The 20022-nt window shown below is 42.0% G+C and overlaps 1 protein-coding gene across 6 annotated transcripts in view; it reads left to right on the top strand.

Moving 5' to 3' along the window:
• The window catches only part of STXBP6 (syntaxin binding protein 6), a 261191-nt gene extending 242446 nt beyond the window's left edge, over positions 1 to 18745 (top strand). For all 6 annotated transcript variants that reach the window (XM_073211422.1, XM_073211423.1, XM_073211426.1 and 3 more), the window contains 2 exons: positions 10180 to 10337; positions 15855 to 18745. In XM_073211422.1, the coding sequence (XP_073067523.1) occupies positions 10180 to 10337; positions 15855 to 15878 (182 nt within the window). In that variant the 3' untranslated portion in view covers positions 15879 to 18745. The remainder of the gene's footprint in view (positions 1 to 10179; positions 10338 to 15854) is intronic.
• Positions 18746 to 20022: the final 1277 nt, after the last annotated feature.

Below are 20022 nucleotides of genomic sequence, written 5' to 3' on the forward strand. Positions count from 1 at the left end.
TTCATTTTCCCAATGTTCTATTACTCTTGTAAAAACATGTTCATAAGGACAAAGTTTAAATGAACAATATTAAAGGACTGATGAATTTCTCTACCTACCTTGACCTAAGTGTTTAAAGGGATATGAATAAAATCCTCAGTGTTTGACCCTTGCCATTGGAATTACCAGGCCATGAACTGAGAACTATGGATGACCTCAGAGCCGTCTGTAAGATAGAGATGGGGCTTTGGCTTTCTCCTGAGTCCCTGGCCATGGGCCATGCCCGTGACTTGGAAACGGGCCAAGGTCCCACTAAGTCACCTTAACATCTCCAGCAGAAGAGATTTGCCAGATAGAATGGGCCATTCTTCTCCCTTTGGTAACTCCAGCAATAGATTAACTCCAAGGTCTCCTTCAAGTAGGCTTTTGAGTTTATGGGTTTACAAAGCATTCCTGAGCATTAAGTCCATTTTTTGTCATCCAGCTGCAGACAACAAACAAGTTTCATGGTCCCTGAAATTAGCCACCAACTTGAGACAAAAGATAATTCTGTAACTGCTGCTCAGCATGCTATATCTGTTCTGCTTCCTCAATAAAGCAAGCCTCTTTAATGTAATTACATGACTTGTCTGTCTATTACTAAACTAATGAGGACAGCCTAGATTTACTTATTTTTCCTCCTTTAACTTAGAAGTCAGTACAGTTATTATAGCCTTTCCTAAGGCAGATTCTGCAGAAATCTACCCTGCTGAAATAATCTATTCTAAAAGACTCTAAGAGTAAATATGTTTGCAAAATTCTGCTAGCAGATCTCTTCTGCTCCCACCCCTACCTCCTTTGATTCTTAATTTACATTAGTGTATGAAAGGTTTTTCCAAAGTTCTGCGATAAAGGAGTCAGCTAGATCAGCATTTCATAAAGTCATTTTACCATATAATTTAGTTTTCTATGTAGCACTCTTTTAAACCACAGAACCACTTTGGGAAATGCTGACTTAGAGCTTTGGGGTCAGCTCTCAGTTTCCATATATTCCACTTTTTTAGATTCCATATATAAGTGAGATCATGAAGTTTTTTTCTTTCTGTGTCTTGCTACCACAGGCAGAGAGGTGGGGGAAATGGGGAGATATTGGTCCAAGGGGACAGCACTGAAGTTATGTAGGATGAGTAAGTCTAGAAATCTAATGCATAGCATTTTGACTATAGTTAATAATACTATATTGAATCCCGGAAATTTGCTAGAAGTAGATTTCAGATGCTCTCACCACACACACACAAAAAAAAAAAAAAATGAAAAGAAAGAAAAAAATTATAACTGCATGAGAAGATGGGTATGTTAGCTTTGATTGTAGTAATCATTTCACTGTGCATATGTTTATCAAATCATCAAATTGTACACCTGACATATATACAATTTTTATTTAAAAAATAATCGTCAAAAACAAAAAATAATCTCCACCTTGCATCTGAGCCCAGCATGGGTTAACAACTCTTCCTTCTGGAAAGATTTGACATAACATAACCTGGATCTGCAACAGAATGTATCTGATGAATCGTTGCCACAAAAATACAAATGAAATTTAACCTTCTGGAAGGATCTCCATCTTAAAAGAGATTGCAGAGGTTATCCAACATTGAAATGCAGATGTGTGATTAGTATTGATTAGTCAATGTAGTATAGAATGAGCTTGCTAATGTACCCAAGTTCACAGATAATTAATGGAGCCTGTGAATTAAAAACCAACTTGTTTCACCAGGTAGGCCTTTGCATTTAATCATTCTGTTTGTAGAAGTTAATATCATCATTATTTAAATTATTATTCATTTATAAAATGTTCAGTGCAAATCACAGTCCTAAGCAGAACCTGCTTGGAAGCATCATGATTACCATGCAACTGAATTAGTACCTGTGGGGGTGGAGGTGCTCGCTCATCCCAGGAAGCAGGGATAGTGTATATGTGGTTCAGAGCCGCTTTAAGACTGAGAAGGGGCAGTGTGGTCAGGCAACCAAGTCCCCACGTGACTTTCTTTTCTTTTGCTAATATGTCCTCTAGTGGTAGAGACACTGAGCAATGAACATTGGAAGTAGAAAAAGGAAAGAAAAAATATCTTGGGTGAATCCCTTATATTTGTATCCAGTAAAATTAATTTGAATGCATTCCTAATTACAAACCTTAAATAGAATTCGTGCCTCATATCGAATTTACCGAGTATCATAATTCCTCCAGGTGGTAAAGATACCTCGAGACAAGTGCTGGGCATAGAAGCCACAGGGCATAAATCTGCAAAGAAGTAAAAAGCTAACCTTTGCAAACAATATGGCTTCTCTCTCACTTACCAACTTTACATTTCCCTGTATGGCCCCGGAAGATGACTGGTTAGCCAGAGACGGGTAAGATTCCTCAAGGGAGGAACAACCTAAGACAGGCACAGTCGCAGGGGGGCCATCAGGTGAGAATTTGGGGATCAACAGAGGTGAGGCTCAGAACCTCACCCACCCTGCTTTGAGAGAAATCTTCTGCATCCGTGGATGTCTTGCTGCCCTTGTCTAGCCTGGATTAATACTTAGTCCATAGGCACACACCTGATCATCTGATCATCTACATTTGCCTTCTTACAGCACTAAACTATGTTTTCTACCTTTATCTTGCATCTACCTACCACTTCAGCATTTTATTAAAAATAAAAATAATAATAATAATAGGAGAAATGTGGGATCAACATATAAATCAAGTACAAAAATCAAATGAATATTCATATTTGACCTGATGGTTTATAGGTCATATTGCATGATCAAAACCGAAAGTTTCTGTGATGACTGCCCTTGTACTGTTCACCATGTAAGAATTTATTCACTGTGCAAGAATTCGTTCACCATGTAAGAACTTGTTCGTTATGCTTCAGAAGATTGGAGACTGACGAGAATTAGGCTTGAGATGGATTAATGATTGTACATTGAGCATTGACCCCCCTATACTGAATTTTATTGTTGTTAACAACCATTTGATCAATAAATATGAGAGATGCCCTCTCAAAAAAAAAAAAAAAAAAATATTAGAACCAAACAAGTTGTGCAAATAGTAGATATTTCATATTCAGTGTATGACCCTTTCCTGGTCCATAAAACAAGTTGCAATAATGTTTCTTCTTGCAGGAGCCACCTCTTTTCTGTTCTTAAAATTATGGTACATACAAAATGCACAAATCTTAGTGTACAGTTTGATGAATTTTGACATGTGTGTAACTCATGTAACTATCAGCCAGATGCAGATATCAAACATTTTCACTAATTGTTCCCCCTTCACCTATTGCATGCATCCTCCCAGCCTTCCCAATGGCAACCAGTCTGTTCTCTGCGTCTATGAGTCTATTTGTGTTCAAAGAAAAAAGCCACCAGGGACATTGAATGTATTCCCAACGGAATGATAATGAAAACACAACTTTTTCAGGATTTGTGCTGTGCAGCTAAAGCAATGCATCAAGGGAAATTTATATCTTTGAATGCTCATGTTAGAAAAGGAGAAAAGTTTAAAGTCAATAACCCAAGATTCTGCCTTAAGAAGCTAGAAATAGAATAAAGTAAATACAGTGACTAGAAGGAAGATAATAAAGATAAGAGCAGAAACCAACAGAACAGGAAAGAGACAAACAATAAAAGAAAATTAATAAATTCAAAAAAAAAAAAAATTAATTTGAATGCATTTATACTGGACCAGACTTAAGTGTACCTTATGTCTACCTATGAATAAAGACTTGCTAAAAAATTAATACCTAGACAAGAATAGACTAGGGGAAACCTAAACAAGGTGACTGCCTGCTGAAAAAATATTTAAATAAAACGTTGAATCCCATAATATAATACTCAAACTAGGATACAATTGAAATCACACATCAGACAAAGAACTAGGAAAATCACAATATAAATAAAAGATAATCAACAGGTATCTGATCAATCAAAAAATAATAATAGACTAGGGATTTTTTACTCAAACAGTAAAGTATTATTCAACACTCTTAACACAGTTACTGCATTACTGGCCTAACAACAGATTTAATATAATAGGTTTCCCTGCCAGTTTTTGTGTTTATTGCATTAGAATCCAAATCCATTATTTTTTTTTTCCATAAGTGGTTTTCCTTTAAGTTAGTTGGGGTAAATGGGACTTTTTGTAAAGTTATTCATAAGTGGTTAAATTGATTATAGAATAGAAGTAGGTCCAGCAAAACTATTACCAGATTTCAGTTTTAAAAGATTGCTCTGGAATGAGCATATTTACTCAGCACAGAGTATAGACTAGCATATATTTACTGATTATTTATTTCCTAGATAGTTTTCCTGCTTTTTTCTAAGCAAAATAAGTATTTTACATTCGAAATATCTATACATGTATTTGATATAGGAAGTAGCTGCTCAAAATTCTATTTAAACTGCTTCTTTACTAACTCTGCAATTAGGAATTTTGATTACCAAGATACAACCTGAAGTTTAGGACAATATAATTAAATTATGTTGATATTTGAGCCGTTGGAGTGTTTTGTGGGTTTTTTTAAATCTTTCCTCCTCTTCTTTCTCTTCTATTGTCACTTTTCAATATACCTTATTTTCCCTCATTTTCCTGTACATTTAAATGCCTTTTAATTGTGTCTCCAAACAGTGATTGAATACAATGTTACAGCTTTATCTAAAGTTGCTCTCAAGTTATAGCTTTATCTCAGTAAAATCTTCCAATCACTTCATATATTTTTAAAAGCACATATCGAGTGGAACTGATGTGAATGCAACATCGATGAAGTAAGACTGGTCTCTGCTCTACTCTCCAGAGACTGTAATTCAAAAGGTAGTTGACTTTATTTGCTGTGGTTGCCAGCCTTTTCTCAGACTGCTTGAATAAATTTGAGTATTAATATGCTTCCTGTCTACTTAGAGAGAATTACTGTTTTACCTGCCTTAGGAGACTATTTTAGTTCCAGACTTAGCATAATATGATGCACCCCAACTTTTGAGTTAGGCATCCTATTTACAAAGCATGCCTTGATTTAATGAGTATGAGCAACACACTGAGCAGGTATAAGAAGATATGTCAGAAGTGTTTTCTGTGAGCTTCAAGACACTTAGACCCAAGATAAGAGAAAAGAGAAAATGTGCAATGGAACTGGGTGGGATTGTTCCATTTTTCCAAAATTCCTAGAGAGCAGATATACTCTTAGGGATATGGAGGGACAGATATCCATTGAGCATCTATAAATGCTTTGTATACATCTTTATCTTCACTTCCACTACGGCCACATAAGGTGGATGGCATAATCCTCATTTTACAGACAAGGACATTGAAGATGAGAGAAGTTAAATAACTCCCTCAAAATCATTCTCTCCGCTGTGTCAAACAGTGCCTGGTGCAGAGTATGCACTCAGATGAATAGTTTTAAGGGTTGAATGAATCTTTCAGGGAAGCAATTTTCAATATGCAATCAAGAGCCTCTAAAATATGTATTGTCCTTTGAATCAGCAGTTTCATTTCTAGGAATTATCAGATGTGAGCAAAGATTGTGTGTACGTGTCAATGCAGGAAATAACTGCAGCCTCATTTTAAAAACTAAAACCTTTGAAAACACAACCCAATATATAAAAGGGAAATAACTGAATAGATTACAATAGTATTATGCAACCATTCTAAACAGTATTTTCAAAGAACTTTTCAGGACATGGGAAGGTACCCACAATAGGGCATAGAAATAAATATATACAGTATGACCTCACCCATTCTTTTAGAAAAGTATATACAGAAAAATTACTAGAATAAAATGTACCATAAATGTAAATTGTGGTTATCTCTAAGTAAATGAATATTACATGATATTATTGCCTTTTTATAGTAATGTGTATTCTGAATTTTCTACAATAAGTTTTTTTGACTTACAGTAATAACAGGATGTTTTAATTTATACTAGAATTTTAAGAAACACATTAGGTCTTTATTCTATATGGTTAATGCAGGCTGTGTCATTAATCTCAGTACAAGAAAATTCCCACGAGAGCCAGCATAGCACAGTAAGTAAGAGAACTGGCTCTGGAGCTGGGCTCCTGGATTCAAACCTGGCTCAGCTATTCAATTACTGTGTGATCCTTGGCACACTGTGAACCCTTTCTCTGTACATTAGTGCTCCCATCTGTAAAAATGGGATTATGGATGCCTATCACATAGGTGGTTGCTAGGAGCAAACTTTAGTTAAGTGCCTAGAACACAGAAGGTGTTCTAAGGCAACTGTTATTTTTGCATTGGATTTATTCAACTCTTTGACTTCTGTTATTTTTAGACCTTACAGTGAATTGTTTAAGGCTTATAGCAACAAATTTTTTTTATAAACTCCCCTTTTACTTTTACTATAGCAAAAGCATTCCCCTTTTTGCATTTTGTTGTCAATTTAATTTTCGAAGTCCTGGCACAATCTTTAGATGAGATAGTTAACTTCATTAGGCACAGACTAAACCTTTAGCTGTTTGGCATATTTAGAATGTCAGGACCTAGTTAGATCATGTAACAGCATCAGTTAGGTGTCCAACCCTCTGGTAAGTCATGAAAGAAGCATAAGAGGGAGGATACGTACTTCCTGCCTCCAAGGCAACATTTCCCGTGTGCTATGGGTTGGGAATAAAGAAGTGAGCCAAGCACAGTCTCTTCCCCCAAGGAACCCACACTACAAATCCAGGAAAATAAATGCACCATTTGAAGTAGATACAAGAGTATGCATGTGTCTAGGGCAGCCAGGGTGGAGGGTGGACTGGACATGGCAAGTCTTCCTAGGAAAGGGGTCTGGAGTGGGAAGGCTGAGACGGGAAGCATTTCAAGAGGTTACAGGCAGAGGGAGAAGCAAGTATGGAGGCATAAAGGTAAAAGAAACATGACACATTTGTGAGAATTTAGGTAACTGGGCAAAGCGTGGGATTAGAGAATGCTGGCTAGGAGGGGAAAGGGACGGGGTTCTGAGAGAGACAGAGGGCAGAAGTCTCAATTTTATCTTGGAAGCAGTGGGGAGGTGGTAACAGATCAACCTCTTAAAAGGTTTACTACTCAAGTGCGGAGGATGGGCCAGTGAAGTGTGGAGACAGACAAAATGTTGCTGTAATTCTGAGAGCGAGAGGAACTGGATCAACAGACAGCAAAGATGGTAAAGAGGGTGGAGGGTAGAAGCTGGATAGGCATGAGCTCTGGTTCTGGGGGGTAAAAGTGAGGGAAGAGTCTGGACTGGACCCAGATCGCTGAATTAAGGGGCTGGGCAGATAGTGGGCCATTCACTGAGCAGAAGACCCCAGAGGAAAAACAAATGTGAAGAGAAAGCTAATGGAGACAGGTTTAGACATATGAAGTCGAGATGACTGGGTCACTCACATGGGTTTGACCAGGAAGAAAACATAGATCTGGAGCTCAGCAGCACAACCTGAGGAAAGATAAAACTTTGGACCTTAAAACCATGAGCTGAGTAAAACTGTCCCAGGGAGAGTCTGCTGAATGAGAAAGAGAATGTGCAGAGCGCTGGAATTACAGCACCAGCAAGAGGATCTCAGAGAGAAGAAAGCAAGCAGGCAGGAGACCCATGTCAAGAGGAGAAAGACTCAAGATTTAGGAAAGGTCAGCAGAGTGAAACGGTGCCCTCAGGGAATTTATGATCCAGCTGGGAAGCCATGGCATGTGCGGCGCAGAGATGAGGCAGAGGAATCGCCCGTGGCTGTCACTAGGCGTCCAAGAAAGATACAGACAGTTCTTACCGAGTTGAGAGGAAGGAGAAAACAGAATTGACCTGAAGTTTGATAAAGGTGATTGGACTTGACTGTGCCTGAAATATGGGGAGAATTGAAAACAGAAGTCCTTTCAACTGAGGCAATGAGATTTGTTCACATTCATGCTCATGCCTGAAAATGACTGAAGGTGGTTCTCTGTCGATAGTGCTCAGCAGTATCATTTTTGAATAGTGGAGACAGCATTTGGTTCTCTTTTAGTTGTAATGATTGTTGTTTAAACCATATCATATAAAGCTGGATACAGTGTTCCCTAACATGTCAATACAACATTAACTTTAAAGAAGTCATGTCAGCTATATGGCTGACACATAGCTGGTTCACTCCAGAAACACAAATATGTCTAATTTGGAGGACATCATGAGGGTCAATTCCATTGCAAAAAGAAGAGAAGTCCTGGTTCTTAATTCTATGACAGCAATTGTAAAATTTCTTTGGTTAAAGGCAGCTATTCCTGGCTGCAAAGTCACAGATTCCCTGCCCCATCTTTTCCCCAGCCTCTGGTGGCTCAGCCATGGACACGTTGAAGGAAATGGAATGGGAAATTTCCTTGTGCCCTCCCTGCCCCTGCACCTTCCAGCCCTTCCCCGTGTCTCCATCCCACCCGGTCAGCCTCGTCCTTCCTGAGAGCACCTGACGGCAGTGCAGCATGGGCAATAACTCTTCATTCACCAAGAGCATCACCCTGAGTACAGAAACAGCCAGGTGTTACCTTGGAAAATAAGCTTTCAAACCCCATCTATGCTCGTCTGCTCACAATTCTGACATAGCAAATGCCTCCCACGACCAACACTGTCTGCAAAGAAGAAAGTAAAGAATAAGGAAAAGTCATTGGAAACCAGTTTCCAGTGCTGCCATGTCACTTCCCTGGTGATACAATATTGGGCAAGCCACTTAACCTCACCTAGTCTCTGTCTTCTCAGTAGCACTTTTGGGCAGCCAAATGAGATATTTGTGAAGGTGCTTTATGATTTCAAAATGTAATTCAGATGTTAGGCAGTAGTGATAGGCTATCATCATAGTCATGAGTATGGTGTGAAAGCAAGGAGGGACCAGGATTTCTCCTGCTGTCTTTGTCCTGAAGACCCAGACCTTCTATTCAGCCAGGTCTCTCCAGAGCCTCCTCTCCTCTGGTACCTATTAATCTGGGCTGATTTACCTTGGCTCACATAGTACTTGATGCAACTGAGTTATGCTAAGTTAATCCCATTCTCCTCCCCTTAGTACATGGTGAAAGCTCTTGAAATCTACCTCTACAGAAGAAAAATGCGTAACAATTTACAAAATGTTTCCTCTGGGCCAGGTACTTTCTTTGTCTGAGATCCTTTTCTACAAACCAGAGATGGTTCCTACAGAGAAAAAATTAGCAAGCCTTTGCAGCTGAGACCAGTAGAAGTTACATTTCTATTAAAAGCTGTCTGTAGTTAGATATATCTATCCCAAGTACAGTTAAATGATGTAATAAACATATTAAAAGACATAAAACTGTTACATTAAAATGCCATTAAATATCTTTCACTCAATGTAACAAAATGCAGCAATAAATTTCCTTTGGTTATAACTTTGAAAGTTGCTAGTTCTCAGTGGGTTATGCATCTGCCAGTTCTTCACTGTTGAATTCTGTTTTCCAGGCCTGGCAAATGGGTTGTCAGGGATATAACCCTTTGAAATGTGATGGATTTCAGCTTTCTCACGTCATCACTGCTGAATCTGGGAGTCCTAAGTTTCTTCAAGGGCCGGTTTCTGTCGCTGTTCTCTGCCTGCTGGCTAAGTGCAGTGCTGAGGCCCCACATTTCATACACTAGAAATGAGAGGTGAGGTGGCCCAACCAACCAAGCCATGGATTGGATCCAACGCTGGGAGCCAGTCCATCTCCTCTGAGTTTTGAGGTCGATGGCTTACATATAGGGGTAGAGGGAACAGTAGAAAGGAATACAAAGCATTGTATCTGGGAAAATCTTGTGCCCCTGGTTCTCCGGTGGTTACATACCCAAACCGCAGTCAAGAGGAAAGGCACAGAAGATCGAGATACTCTCATTAAGCTGCCCAAACCTATGAGCTTGTCAGGATTCCCTTTTACCTTTGTTAAGCCAAGTCTGAAATCCAGATGGACCGTGTCCTTTGGGCCTCCCCAAACCGAGTGCTGCTGGAATGGACATGGGTGCTGTGCAGCGATGGAGGTGTGAGACGGGCCTTGAGCATTTGCCCAAGTCCTGCAGTCAGTGGGTTTTCTTTCTACAAGGGCATCAGTTGGACCAAATCAGAAGAAACATTGACTCATTTCCTAGACGCTCAAGACCTTTCTACAGTGAGCCACCTCACTCGGGCACGGTGCTCGCACCCGGCAGGGGTCTGTGCCTGTAAAGCGGCTGGGCAGCTTCTGATGCTCTTGCTGTGCTTCCTCAGGAAACAGCATCCTCCATTCAGCGGCCGACAGCGTGACCAGCGCCGTCCAGAAAGCGAGCCAGGCCTTGAATGAGCGCGGGGAGCGGTTAGGCCGGGCGGAGGAGAAGACGGAGGACATGAAAAACAGCGCCCAGCAGTTTGCGGAAACTGCACACAAGGTGGGTCCTGCCAAAGGGCAGAGGTCTTGGCTCTGGGTTGTCAGGGAAATTCAGTGCCAAGGACTTTATTTCAGTGTGTTTCCCATGACTAGAAATACAAAATAAAAGAAATTGGCCCTTTTATACAATTTCTATCTGCTACTTAGTAAGTACCAGAGCCGTTAAAGATCTCTTCCTGTACCTGTTTCTCCTTCCTGGTGTCTTTATTCCTGTCTCTGTCCTTGCATCTTTGGGCAGTGGGGACCATCTTTAGTTTCTGCTCAGAAGTTTAGGGCTCAAGTTTCAGGGAACAGGATGGAAGGGGGTGGGGGGAGGGTCAGGGCTAAGAATATCCCTCCTCTCTGGGCCAGTGCTTGAAAGAGGGCTTTGAGCCGCTCATGCTTGCTTTTCCTTGCCCTCCCTTCCCAGTCATGAGCCCAGCATCCTGAGTTCTTATCTGTCCACCATATGAAAAGCAAACTCTGGTCCCTCAGAGCTCCTCTCGCCTCCTCAACGGGCCTCGGGCCTCCGAGGCTGCACTGACTCTGGGAGCTGCCTGCTCATCTCCCACCTGCCTCCAGACAGGCAGAGAGGAGTGTTTCCAGGTGACCGTGGGTGAACACAGCACACCCACTCGCTCAGAAGGCGCATTTTGGGGCGGCAAGGGGGAATTTTTATTGTCAGCCAGCTACTAGAGGCAGTCACACAGCAAAGGAAAGAGAGGCCCTGTTGGTCAGGTGATAAAGAGGATTTATTACTGTTCCTATGCTTCAGATCAAAGGGCAGTTCTTTTCTGGCTGGTGATTCAAATTTAGGTTTCCAGAAACAATTTCTGCTGATAACTGTTGGCACCTCAGGCTCATGATCTGGCCCTTCAGATATGCTTTTCAGGTGACCTTTGGGGGAAAAAATTAGTTTGTTTTAACAGAAAAGCCCACTTCCTCTGAGGAAACAAGAATGGACAACCTGAAAAGTAACTAGAAAAACCTCCCCAGCTGAGCCAAGCTGGCCCCTCCAGAGGCTCACGCTGGCCCAGCAGTGGATCCCAATCCAAGCGGATGCTTCCTGCCTTCCCTTCCCGCATCCCCGCTGCAGACCTGTCTCGCTGTGTCATCAGTTCTCTGTTGGACAGGGTCTTGCTGCGCTTGCTGCCTAGGGGCCGGTCAGGGCTCTCTGGAGGAGAACTGGCCAGATCTGGCAGGCAACCCGACTGGTGGCCAGCACCCCGCTGGCTATGGTCCTTGTAGAGGGAGCGAGCTCAGATTTAAGGTTCCCCTCATCCCTTCATCCCTCCTCCAGCTTTCATGATACAGAAATAATGATGAGATGGAAATGCTAGAATTACCACCCCCGACCCCAGCTTCATTTATAACAACAACATGAGTGATTCAAATGAGTGATGGGCAGTGGACGTCTGGAGAAACACTTAAAGTGTTGACTGAGGGGAAGAGAAGGCTAAGGAATAATTTTTCAATTGTCTTCCATCTGGGCAGGCAGGTAATTCAGGCAATTCTCCTTCATGTCTGAACCACACAGGATAGAGCATTCAACAGCACACTGATAACATTCTGCTAAAACAAGAGGTTATGTTAATGACTAAACCATGAACCAGGTTACCAAGGAAGTCTGTGTAATAGCTCTTCCTAAGGTGAAGTAGACAAAACCCGGGGGTCGTCCATTAGGCGTGCCCCTCAGGGGAGGCTGTGCAAACACTGAGTTGGATAACCTAACCAGATGGCCCTGGTTGCCCGTTTCCCTGAAACTGCAGCCGAGTTTGCTGGGTAGTTGGGAAGGCAGGGTGGTGTGGTACTTAACATCTGGTGTTTAATTTACCATCTCAGTGACCTTAGGCAAGTGCTTAATTTCTCTAAGCCACCATTTCCTCATCAAGCAAATTGGGCTAACTAATAACAGTACCTAATTCCTAGGGTGTTGAGAAAATTGAATAAATTCACACCTACAAATAAATCATCATAGTGCCTGGTACATATAAATCTAAATTAATATTATAATCATTTCCATAAAAACAGTTCTGCTGAGCCTGCCCTGTTCAGTTCCATAATGAGCACTGGGCAGGGTAGAGAACAGTGATTGAGGATCCCAACCCAGGGGTAGGAGGGACTGGAGGTGGAGATTTTGTGTCCTCCAAAGTCGGGTGCGAGGGCCTCCTGCTAAATGCTGATACTTTCCAGACATGGAGCAGCCCTAGAAACAGGAGCTCATTTAGGCCTCCAGCAAAGGGCCATGGCTTTGACCACTGGGAAGGTTGGTGCCAGCCAGGTACATATTTTCAGCAGAAATGGACAAGGTGGGGGCAGTCTGCCCTTATTTTGGTTTCCCCTTGGTAGGTGTTCTAAGGGGGAAGGGGCAGGGCTGCTAGTGTCTGTTGGTGAGTCTGAGGGAGTGTGAGAGAGACCGTGTCAAAGGCAGACACAGTTTTCTAAAACTGGGATGTGCCTTATGAATCACCAGCATTGGCAGTATTCCTAACGAAGAGACCAACCTCCTTAGATAAGGTGTGGCTGCTTTCCCGAGGACTAGGACTCCTCATCTGAACCCACTGAAGAGGGCTGGCCATGAAGATGCCCTTTCTCTGGCCAAGCCCCTGCCAGGCCTGCTGGTAAGCAGAGTTCAGGGCTAGAACCCAGGCCTTCCACACCACCACAACCCCTCCCCAAACATGGCTGTGTTGGTTCACGGAGAGTGGACTGTGTTTACAAGTCAAGGCACGGTGCATATACTTGCACGCTGAGCAGAGACAATTCCAGGCAACAGTTCTTCCACACTCTCTGGCTGACTGAAGGCATGCAACCCCAGCCTGAGGGTATGGCACACCTTTCTAGAATGCAGGAAAAAGGATTCCAGGCTTTCTAACTTTTCCCAGATTCTTGAAATGACCCAGGTACATGAGTAAGTGGGTCACCTTTGTGCGACCCTGCCATCAAGCTCTGTGGGTGCAAATGGAGCTTTGCTCCTGTGAAGCAGATGGAAACTGCTCTTACACCCCATTCCCCCCAGCTCCAGTCAGCCTGGCTTGAGGAAATGTGGTTCCTTCCTGAACTGTGGGCTTGGCACAGTTTCAGTTCTGAGGAAAGTGCAACTCAGCCACAGAACAGATCTGTTCACTTTCCCCTACCCCGAAAAGCACCCTACAGCTGTGTGCACAGCACTTTGATGCCCAGCCCAGGCCGCAAGCCAGTGGGACAGACAGGCACTGACACCGAGGCATCTTCAGGTGACATTTATCGCAGAAAGGGACAGTGGCCTGCCTTTTCGCACAAGCTCCTGTTTGTGGGGGAGGGAGTGGTAAGTGGCATTTCCCTCACTAGCAGGGAATGACTGCCTCTGTCCCTACTACAGTCATCTGCTTCCTCTGGGTCTCTGGGCCAGTCCAGGCCTCTTGAAGAATTCCCCTGGTATGAGTCATGATGTATTAGTATCGTTGTTATTTAGATGGAGTGGTCTACACAGCTTCGAAAGAGAAAGCTTTCCATGAGATATTAAAAAAATAAAACATATGAAAAGGAGACATTAAACTCCTCTTCTATATAGGAGCTCTGACATCTCAGTTGATCCATAGCATTTGCGTTGAGATGGTATTTATAGATGTGAGGACACTGAGGCATAGAGCAGTTGTGACTTTAGCACTTTGGGTCACATGGCAGGTCTGTAGCAGGGAAGCAAAAGCGCCCTGCCTTCCATGTTCTACAGCTCCCAGCTCCCGGGGAATTTTGAAAACTAGGTAGTGTGGAAATGAGAAAATGATGCCACTTTCTACAAAAATATCCCAAATAGCAAAATGTCCGATCTAGCTGCATTTCTGCAAAGCTCAGCTGGCTGCGGCCCCACCTGGCTGGGGCTCCCGCAGCACTGTTCCAGACTCACCGTCACAGCGACCAGGCCCCCAGTGAGGCCATCACCGCTGAAGATTAATGACTGTGGGCGAACTGACTCAAGACCATTAGCTGGCGGTTAACAGTTCAGTGAGTAACAGGACAACAGCACTGATTAAATATTTACAGTTGGTATTCATTATGCACAACACTTACCAGCTCTGTGTCGATTTGAATGGTCTGCATTGCCAAATAGTGTATGAAAGCTAGAGAAAGAGCAAGAAGTGGAGGCCACACAACCGAGGGGTTCAGTGTAGCTGGGGACTGGGACAGATCTGAGAGAGAGCCCTGGTTCTGCCATTTCCACTCACCAGGTTTTCCTGGACTATAAATTCTTCAAGGTCAGGAGTTATTAGCCACCTCCACCCTTCTTGGCAAAGCCCCCAATACGTAGCACAGCGGCCTGGGCACACTAAGGGATCACGGACATTGTCGTGCTCTCTCCATCACATGCCGACCCCACCCGGGTTTACTGCTTTGGCAGCTGGCCTGGCTGACATGGCAGCACAAGGGTTATAACTTATTTGTTGAAGACATCAAGAAGGGGGAATGGAGTGTCAGACTGCCCTGGGTTATGCTGGAGAAACAGATCATTGGTGTCTTCCAGGAGGATGCACAGCACTGCTGTGTAGAATCAGAGCATGGCCCCTTGCTAATTCTTCAAGGGCCAAGAACCCAGTCATAATGCAGATGACAGAGCTTTCTACAAGTTACTGCCTGGAGAGAATCACCTGCTGTTTGCTCAGAGACATTCTAAATTGCAGAACCCAGCCCCAAACCCCCAGTCTCAATCCTAGGGATTAATCCCTAATATCAGATTCTGGACACAAGAGGAATTACAATGCAGTCTCAGCTGTGCCTCCCGGTTCACATCATTGTATGGGCCCCTTTGGAAAGGATCTGGCTAAGAAACACAAAGTCAGATTTAATTTTATTTCCTATAACTGCTTAGATTTCCTTAAATATATCATCATAGGCTCTGGCAGGCTTGGGGGAGGCTAGTAAATGATACAGTGGTATTGGGTGTTCCCAAGAATAAGGATCTAACATTTCTATAAACCACATTTCTCAAATAGCAGTGGGAGGGGTAGCAAATCAAGGAGTGGATCCTGATCCTGTCTGTGGTTCAGCTGGAGTCAGAACCAATTTAACCATCCAGTGCTTTGGATTTGGTCAGTGCCCAGGCTGGACATTGAGTGGCTTAGTGCAGTTGTTTCTCTACAGTTGATGATTTTTAATACTTGATGAGATGTCAGTAAATACTTACATTTGAGGAGTGTTGGTTTTCCTGGATAACTGGGAACCTGGGAGCCCAGAGACCTCCCACCTGTTCTAGGGTAGGTGCCTTGCTCTGCCTGCGCCCTGGCTTTTCCACCAACTACTTCAGCCGCATGAAGGACACCCCATAGCCCTGACTCCCTCAAATGCATACGCCAGCACAGCTCCTGTAAGGACAGGAAGCAAAGGCCATGCTCACTGGGCTCTGGGAAAATGTACGTTTGCTGGGTGCTGCTGGATGGTATGGTGATTTGCCGCAGCAAGAATCTTGGGCTGCTTCTGTTCATGGATCTGGGGAGGGAGCAGCAGAGTGAATGTTCCGCACTGCTAACAATGCCCCGCTTATGTCATCCCTCTCTTTCCCTAGCTGGCCATGAAGCACAAGTGCTGAGAGAACTGCCTGTCCTGGTGACCCTCTGAAGAGAAATGGAAGAGTTTGTTGAGCAGGTTTTACAAGAATTCAGGACCACCGCTTGCTTCTCTTTTTCCAACATGTGGACATTTCAGTTTTTTGTTTTTCCTTTTCAAATGTTAATATGAAAGAAAAAATGTTGTGTTTGTACCTTTCGTTAATGATCTTGCTAAGAAATGCTGCAATAGCCTCAGCTGCATCTTTGTTCTGTTTTTTTCTGCTGTGTGTGTATGTGTGTATGTTTTCCTGTTTTTTATGGGTTTTTTTGTTGTTTGTTGGTTTGTTTGAATATGAAATTTGGACCAGATGATATACTGAGCTGGGTCTAAACTGGCAACATGTGTTTTTTTTCCAGAGTTGAAGTAGGAAGACATTTTAATGTGTTAACATCAGATTGTTCCTAGATGGAAATTAAAGTCCAGCAGTGATTGATTTCTCTCAGTCTCGTAGCTACTGTTAATTTGAAGGTTCAGATTCTATATCCTGAGATATAAGTTTGTATTATGGGAAACAATTAGATTTATCAGGGCAAACAGTAGTCTCCAATTTGCTTTTTATGTAGTCATGCATGAGCCATCACCAGCATTCAAAAAAAAACAAATCAGAATTACAGACAGAAATCTCTTCTCTGAACTGCAGTTTAAGTACTTCTGCTACTTGTTTCCAGACTGATTATTTGGAATTATCATATACAGGATAGAAAATTGAGATTAAAGACCTAAGGAAAAGCCTATTTTAAGAAACCTCTGTGCATTCATGGACATTTTTATCTTGCCATTGTCCCAAACGAGGGCAGCTGATACTGAAAAGAGCTTGAATCTTTATCAAGAATTGATTTGTCCAGATAAAAGTCTGTGAAAATGATAATGTGAAAAGATACTACATTTAAATGGTTCCTTCTTTTATTTTCACAAAGTCTTGCCTGTTTTAGAAATGCTCTCACAATTGGCCTTGGGAAATGGCCTTTAGTTTCTTGTCTGGGAGGTTTGCTTCTGAGAGGGTTAAAATGCTAAACAAAAAAGCCATGCTTTGTCTTCAGTGAGCAGGGAGGCAGCTGCCCCGTCACAGACACATTCTCAGCCTCCCGCTGCAATGCACTGACTTGTAAGCCGCCTGAATCTTCAGGACCCCTTTCTGTTCCTACCCATTGAGCCAACTGAGTCCACGTGTATTGTAGCCTCTTACATAGCAGCATAAGATGACTTTGGGATTTTTATGCTGATTTAAATACCTTAAGTTCTCCTGATAAACGTATTCCTAGGGAGACAGAAATCTGGGCTACTGGAGGGTAAAACATTATCTCAGGCAGTACATGTCAAAAGGGAGATGGAATTTGCCAGAGACAAATTTCTAAATCCTCTTAGGGAGATGATACAGTCCAAGAAAAAACTCTCTGTAAAATTTATATGGTAAAATATCTTAAGTTTACTATATGTTACATTTTGTATCTTTCTTTTGGTATTAAAAAGCTTAAAGAAGCAGGAAAATTACCTGGTAAGTACCATTAGGAGCATTTATAATTTCTAAGAGAAGCCCAAAATATCACTCCACATAGGTTTTCTTTGTAGACCAGAAAACACAGATACACACAGAGATTTTCATCTTCCCAAACTGGATTCTAATTTAAGAGATAGATAGTTGGCATAAATAATTAAAAGTGTAAATCTAAAACTCCCTGACAATTGGCCAAACTCAAAAATAAAATTTGTCGCCAACTATGTACCAGTGCTTGGGGAGCTCCATCTACAGTGGTGAAGGATAAGGTCATAAGCATACTGTGAAATTTGAGGTTCTTCCTCCCTGGAAGAATTGTGATAGTACTCTGCATAAGTATTCCACATGTTACCCTCTTCTCTCACTCTCTGTTTATCCTTTTAGACTAAAGTCTTTTTTGGCAATAGCTTGGATTAGAAGAAAGCCTATCTTAATTGTTAATAGCTTCCTCTATTGATTTGCTTCCAGACTGGCCATGCCCTTTGACTTCACTGTGTGCAAGTCCCACCCAGGCTTCTGCCACACAAGGAGGCCAGAACAGCAATCTCTGTCCTTCCTCGACATCCTGACCTCTTGCAGAGGAGCCTTGTGATGACATGCGCGCATGAAGTTCTTTGCTATCCTTTTGTAGAAGGTGCTGCAATACAATATATGAATACAAAACATGAAATATGAATACAGTCTAACCTAGAGAAAATTGCCTAAATGACTCAGCCTATTTGGGACCAATTTATTTGGTTGAGCTTGCTAGAAGACACTGGATTTCTGCCCATTTTCCTTCTGCACTTCACAATGAGTTTTTGGGATACTGTATTCCTGTGAAGGACTTCTTAAATAGTATCGACAACCCATTAAAAAAAAGAAACTTCCCAGTGTTATCACTTGTTCATGGAATGTAGCTGTAGTATCCTTCACTAGTATTATTAGATATCTGTGTACGGGAAGTATACAGTTATTCAGGTTTATGTTCATATTAAAGAATGTATTTGTAAAATGTAACAGGATCTGTAGTTAACACTTTTTAAGCTCTGAAAAAATTAAGATTATGTGTTAGACTTAAAATTACAGTGAAATCTCTCTTAATCCTACTTTGGTGGCTAACAAAGGTTGTGCGTTTATGTAAAATATTTACCAAATGCCCTAAATAAGGGATATTAAAGATAGGTTTCACTTTTGATTTTTAGAATTGTAACACTGCTGATGTCTATTGTACAGTTATCAATTCTTGAGAAGTTCTCTAAGGTGTCAAATATGATTTTTGTTTCCTTCAGAGACAAGTAACACCTGCTCTATGATTCACTAGTACAGCAAACTCTAATTTTGTCATTAAATACTTTAACTCTGTGTTGAAAGTTTGTTTCTCTCAGTTATTTGTGAAATCTGTAAAACACTACCAAGCAGCAGGCAGCATCACACTCTTGATACTCCTGGGAAGATCTTGTGTGCTACATGACACCTAAGAAACAGGATCAGCATTACGATAAAGTTTCCTTTCATATCTTCTGATGGAAAAACTTGACACATGAAAAAAGAATAAAAGAGCTAAGTTTTACTGAGACAATGAATGAGCTTCTCTCCAGCAAATTAAGTTATCTCTTTTCTTCTCATGGGCAAAGCAATGATGCCAATTAAATGTGACCTTTCTGTGATATTAGTGATGTGCTCAACTCCAGTACTTCGTACAGCACATGCCCTCGTTTGGCAGACTAGTTTCATGCCCTATTAAATGGGAAGAAGACTTGTTTAAATTATGTCAGTCTGTGTTTATGGAAAAGCAAATGCAACTTACTTCATTGCCCCATTTGTTTCTCAGAGAAGTGACAGGTGACGACTGTGGCAGAGCAGCCCTCTCTGGGTTGGCATTGACACTTGGTAAAGCAGGCAGGACTATAAAATATTTCCTGGGAGGGCTGCAGGCTAAAGGTCTCCACTTCACAGTCTCCACTTTTCAGAGAAGAAAGGATAGAGGGTTTGGCTAGATGAGGACCCAGCCTTAAGCTAATGCATTTAAAATTTCCCGAGAACAAATTATAAACCCATTGCTTTGCAAAGATGACCATTTTTCTTAATATAACTCTTATTTATGAAACTTACCATAATATAACTTATTTAGCAATTATTCCACAACCAACTCTCAAATCTTATGGGAGGATCAATACGGTGTTTTAAAATAAATTTAAAAATTGGTGCCTTCACCTTGCTGTCAACAAGAACATGCTCAAGAAAAACTCTTGACATCATAATCATCACCTGCGTCAACAAGCAGACTGAGGGCAGCAGTAGAGAGAAGGGGGAGACAAACACTAGAAATAAATTTCAAACAGAAATACACACATTTCAGTCTTATTTCCTGTTGGTACCCATTCTGCGTGCCTCTTCCCCAGGCATGGGTGAGCCTGGGAGGTAGCCTGACACACACTGGCGCATTCACATAGGCATGAGCACAGCTGGCATGAAGAGGGGTGCACTGTGCTCCTAGATGCCCCAGGAGTCACTGTGTGGCACCTTCTTGCCCTTCTGCACACGGCTTGGTAGATGACAGTATTTCCAAGGGTCAGTGCCTCAGGCGGACCACTGTCCAAACAGAAGAGATGTGAAGACTTAAGAGGCATGGAAAAAGAGCACATCC

The sequence above is a fragment of the Manis javanica genome, chromosome 8, assembly GCF_040802235.1.
Source record: "Manis javanica isolate MJ-LG chromosome 8, MJ_LKY, whole genome shotgun sequence".
NCBI lineage: Eukaryota > Metazoa > Chordata > Mammalia > Pholidota > Manidae > Manis > Manis javanica.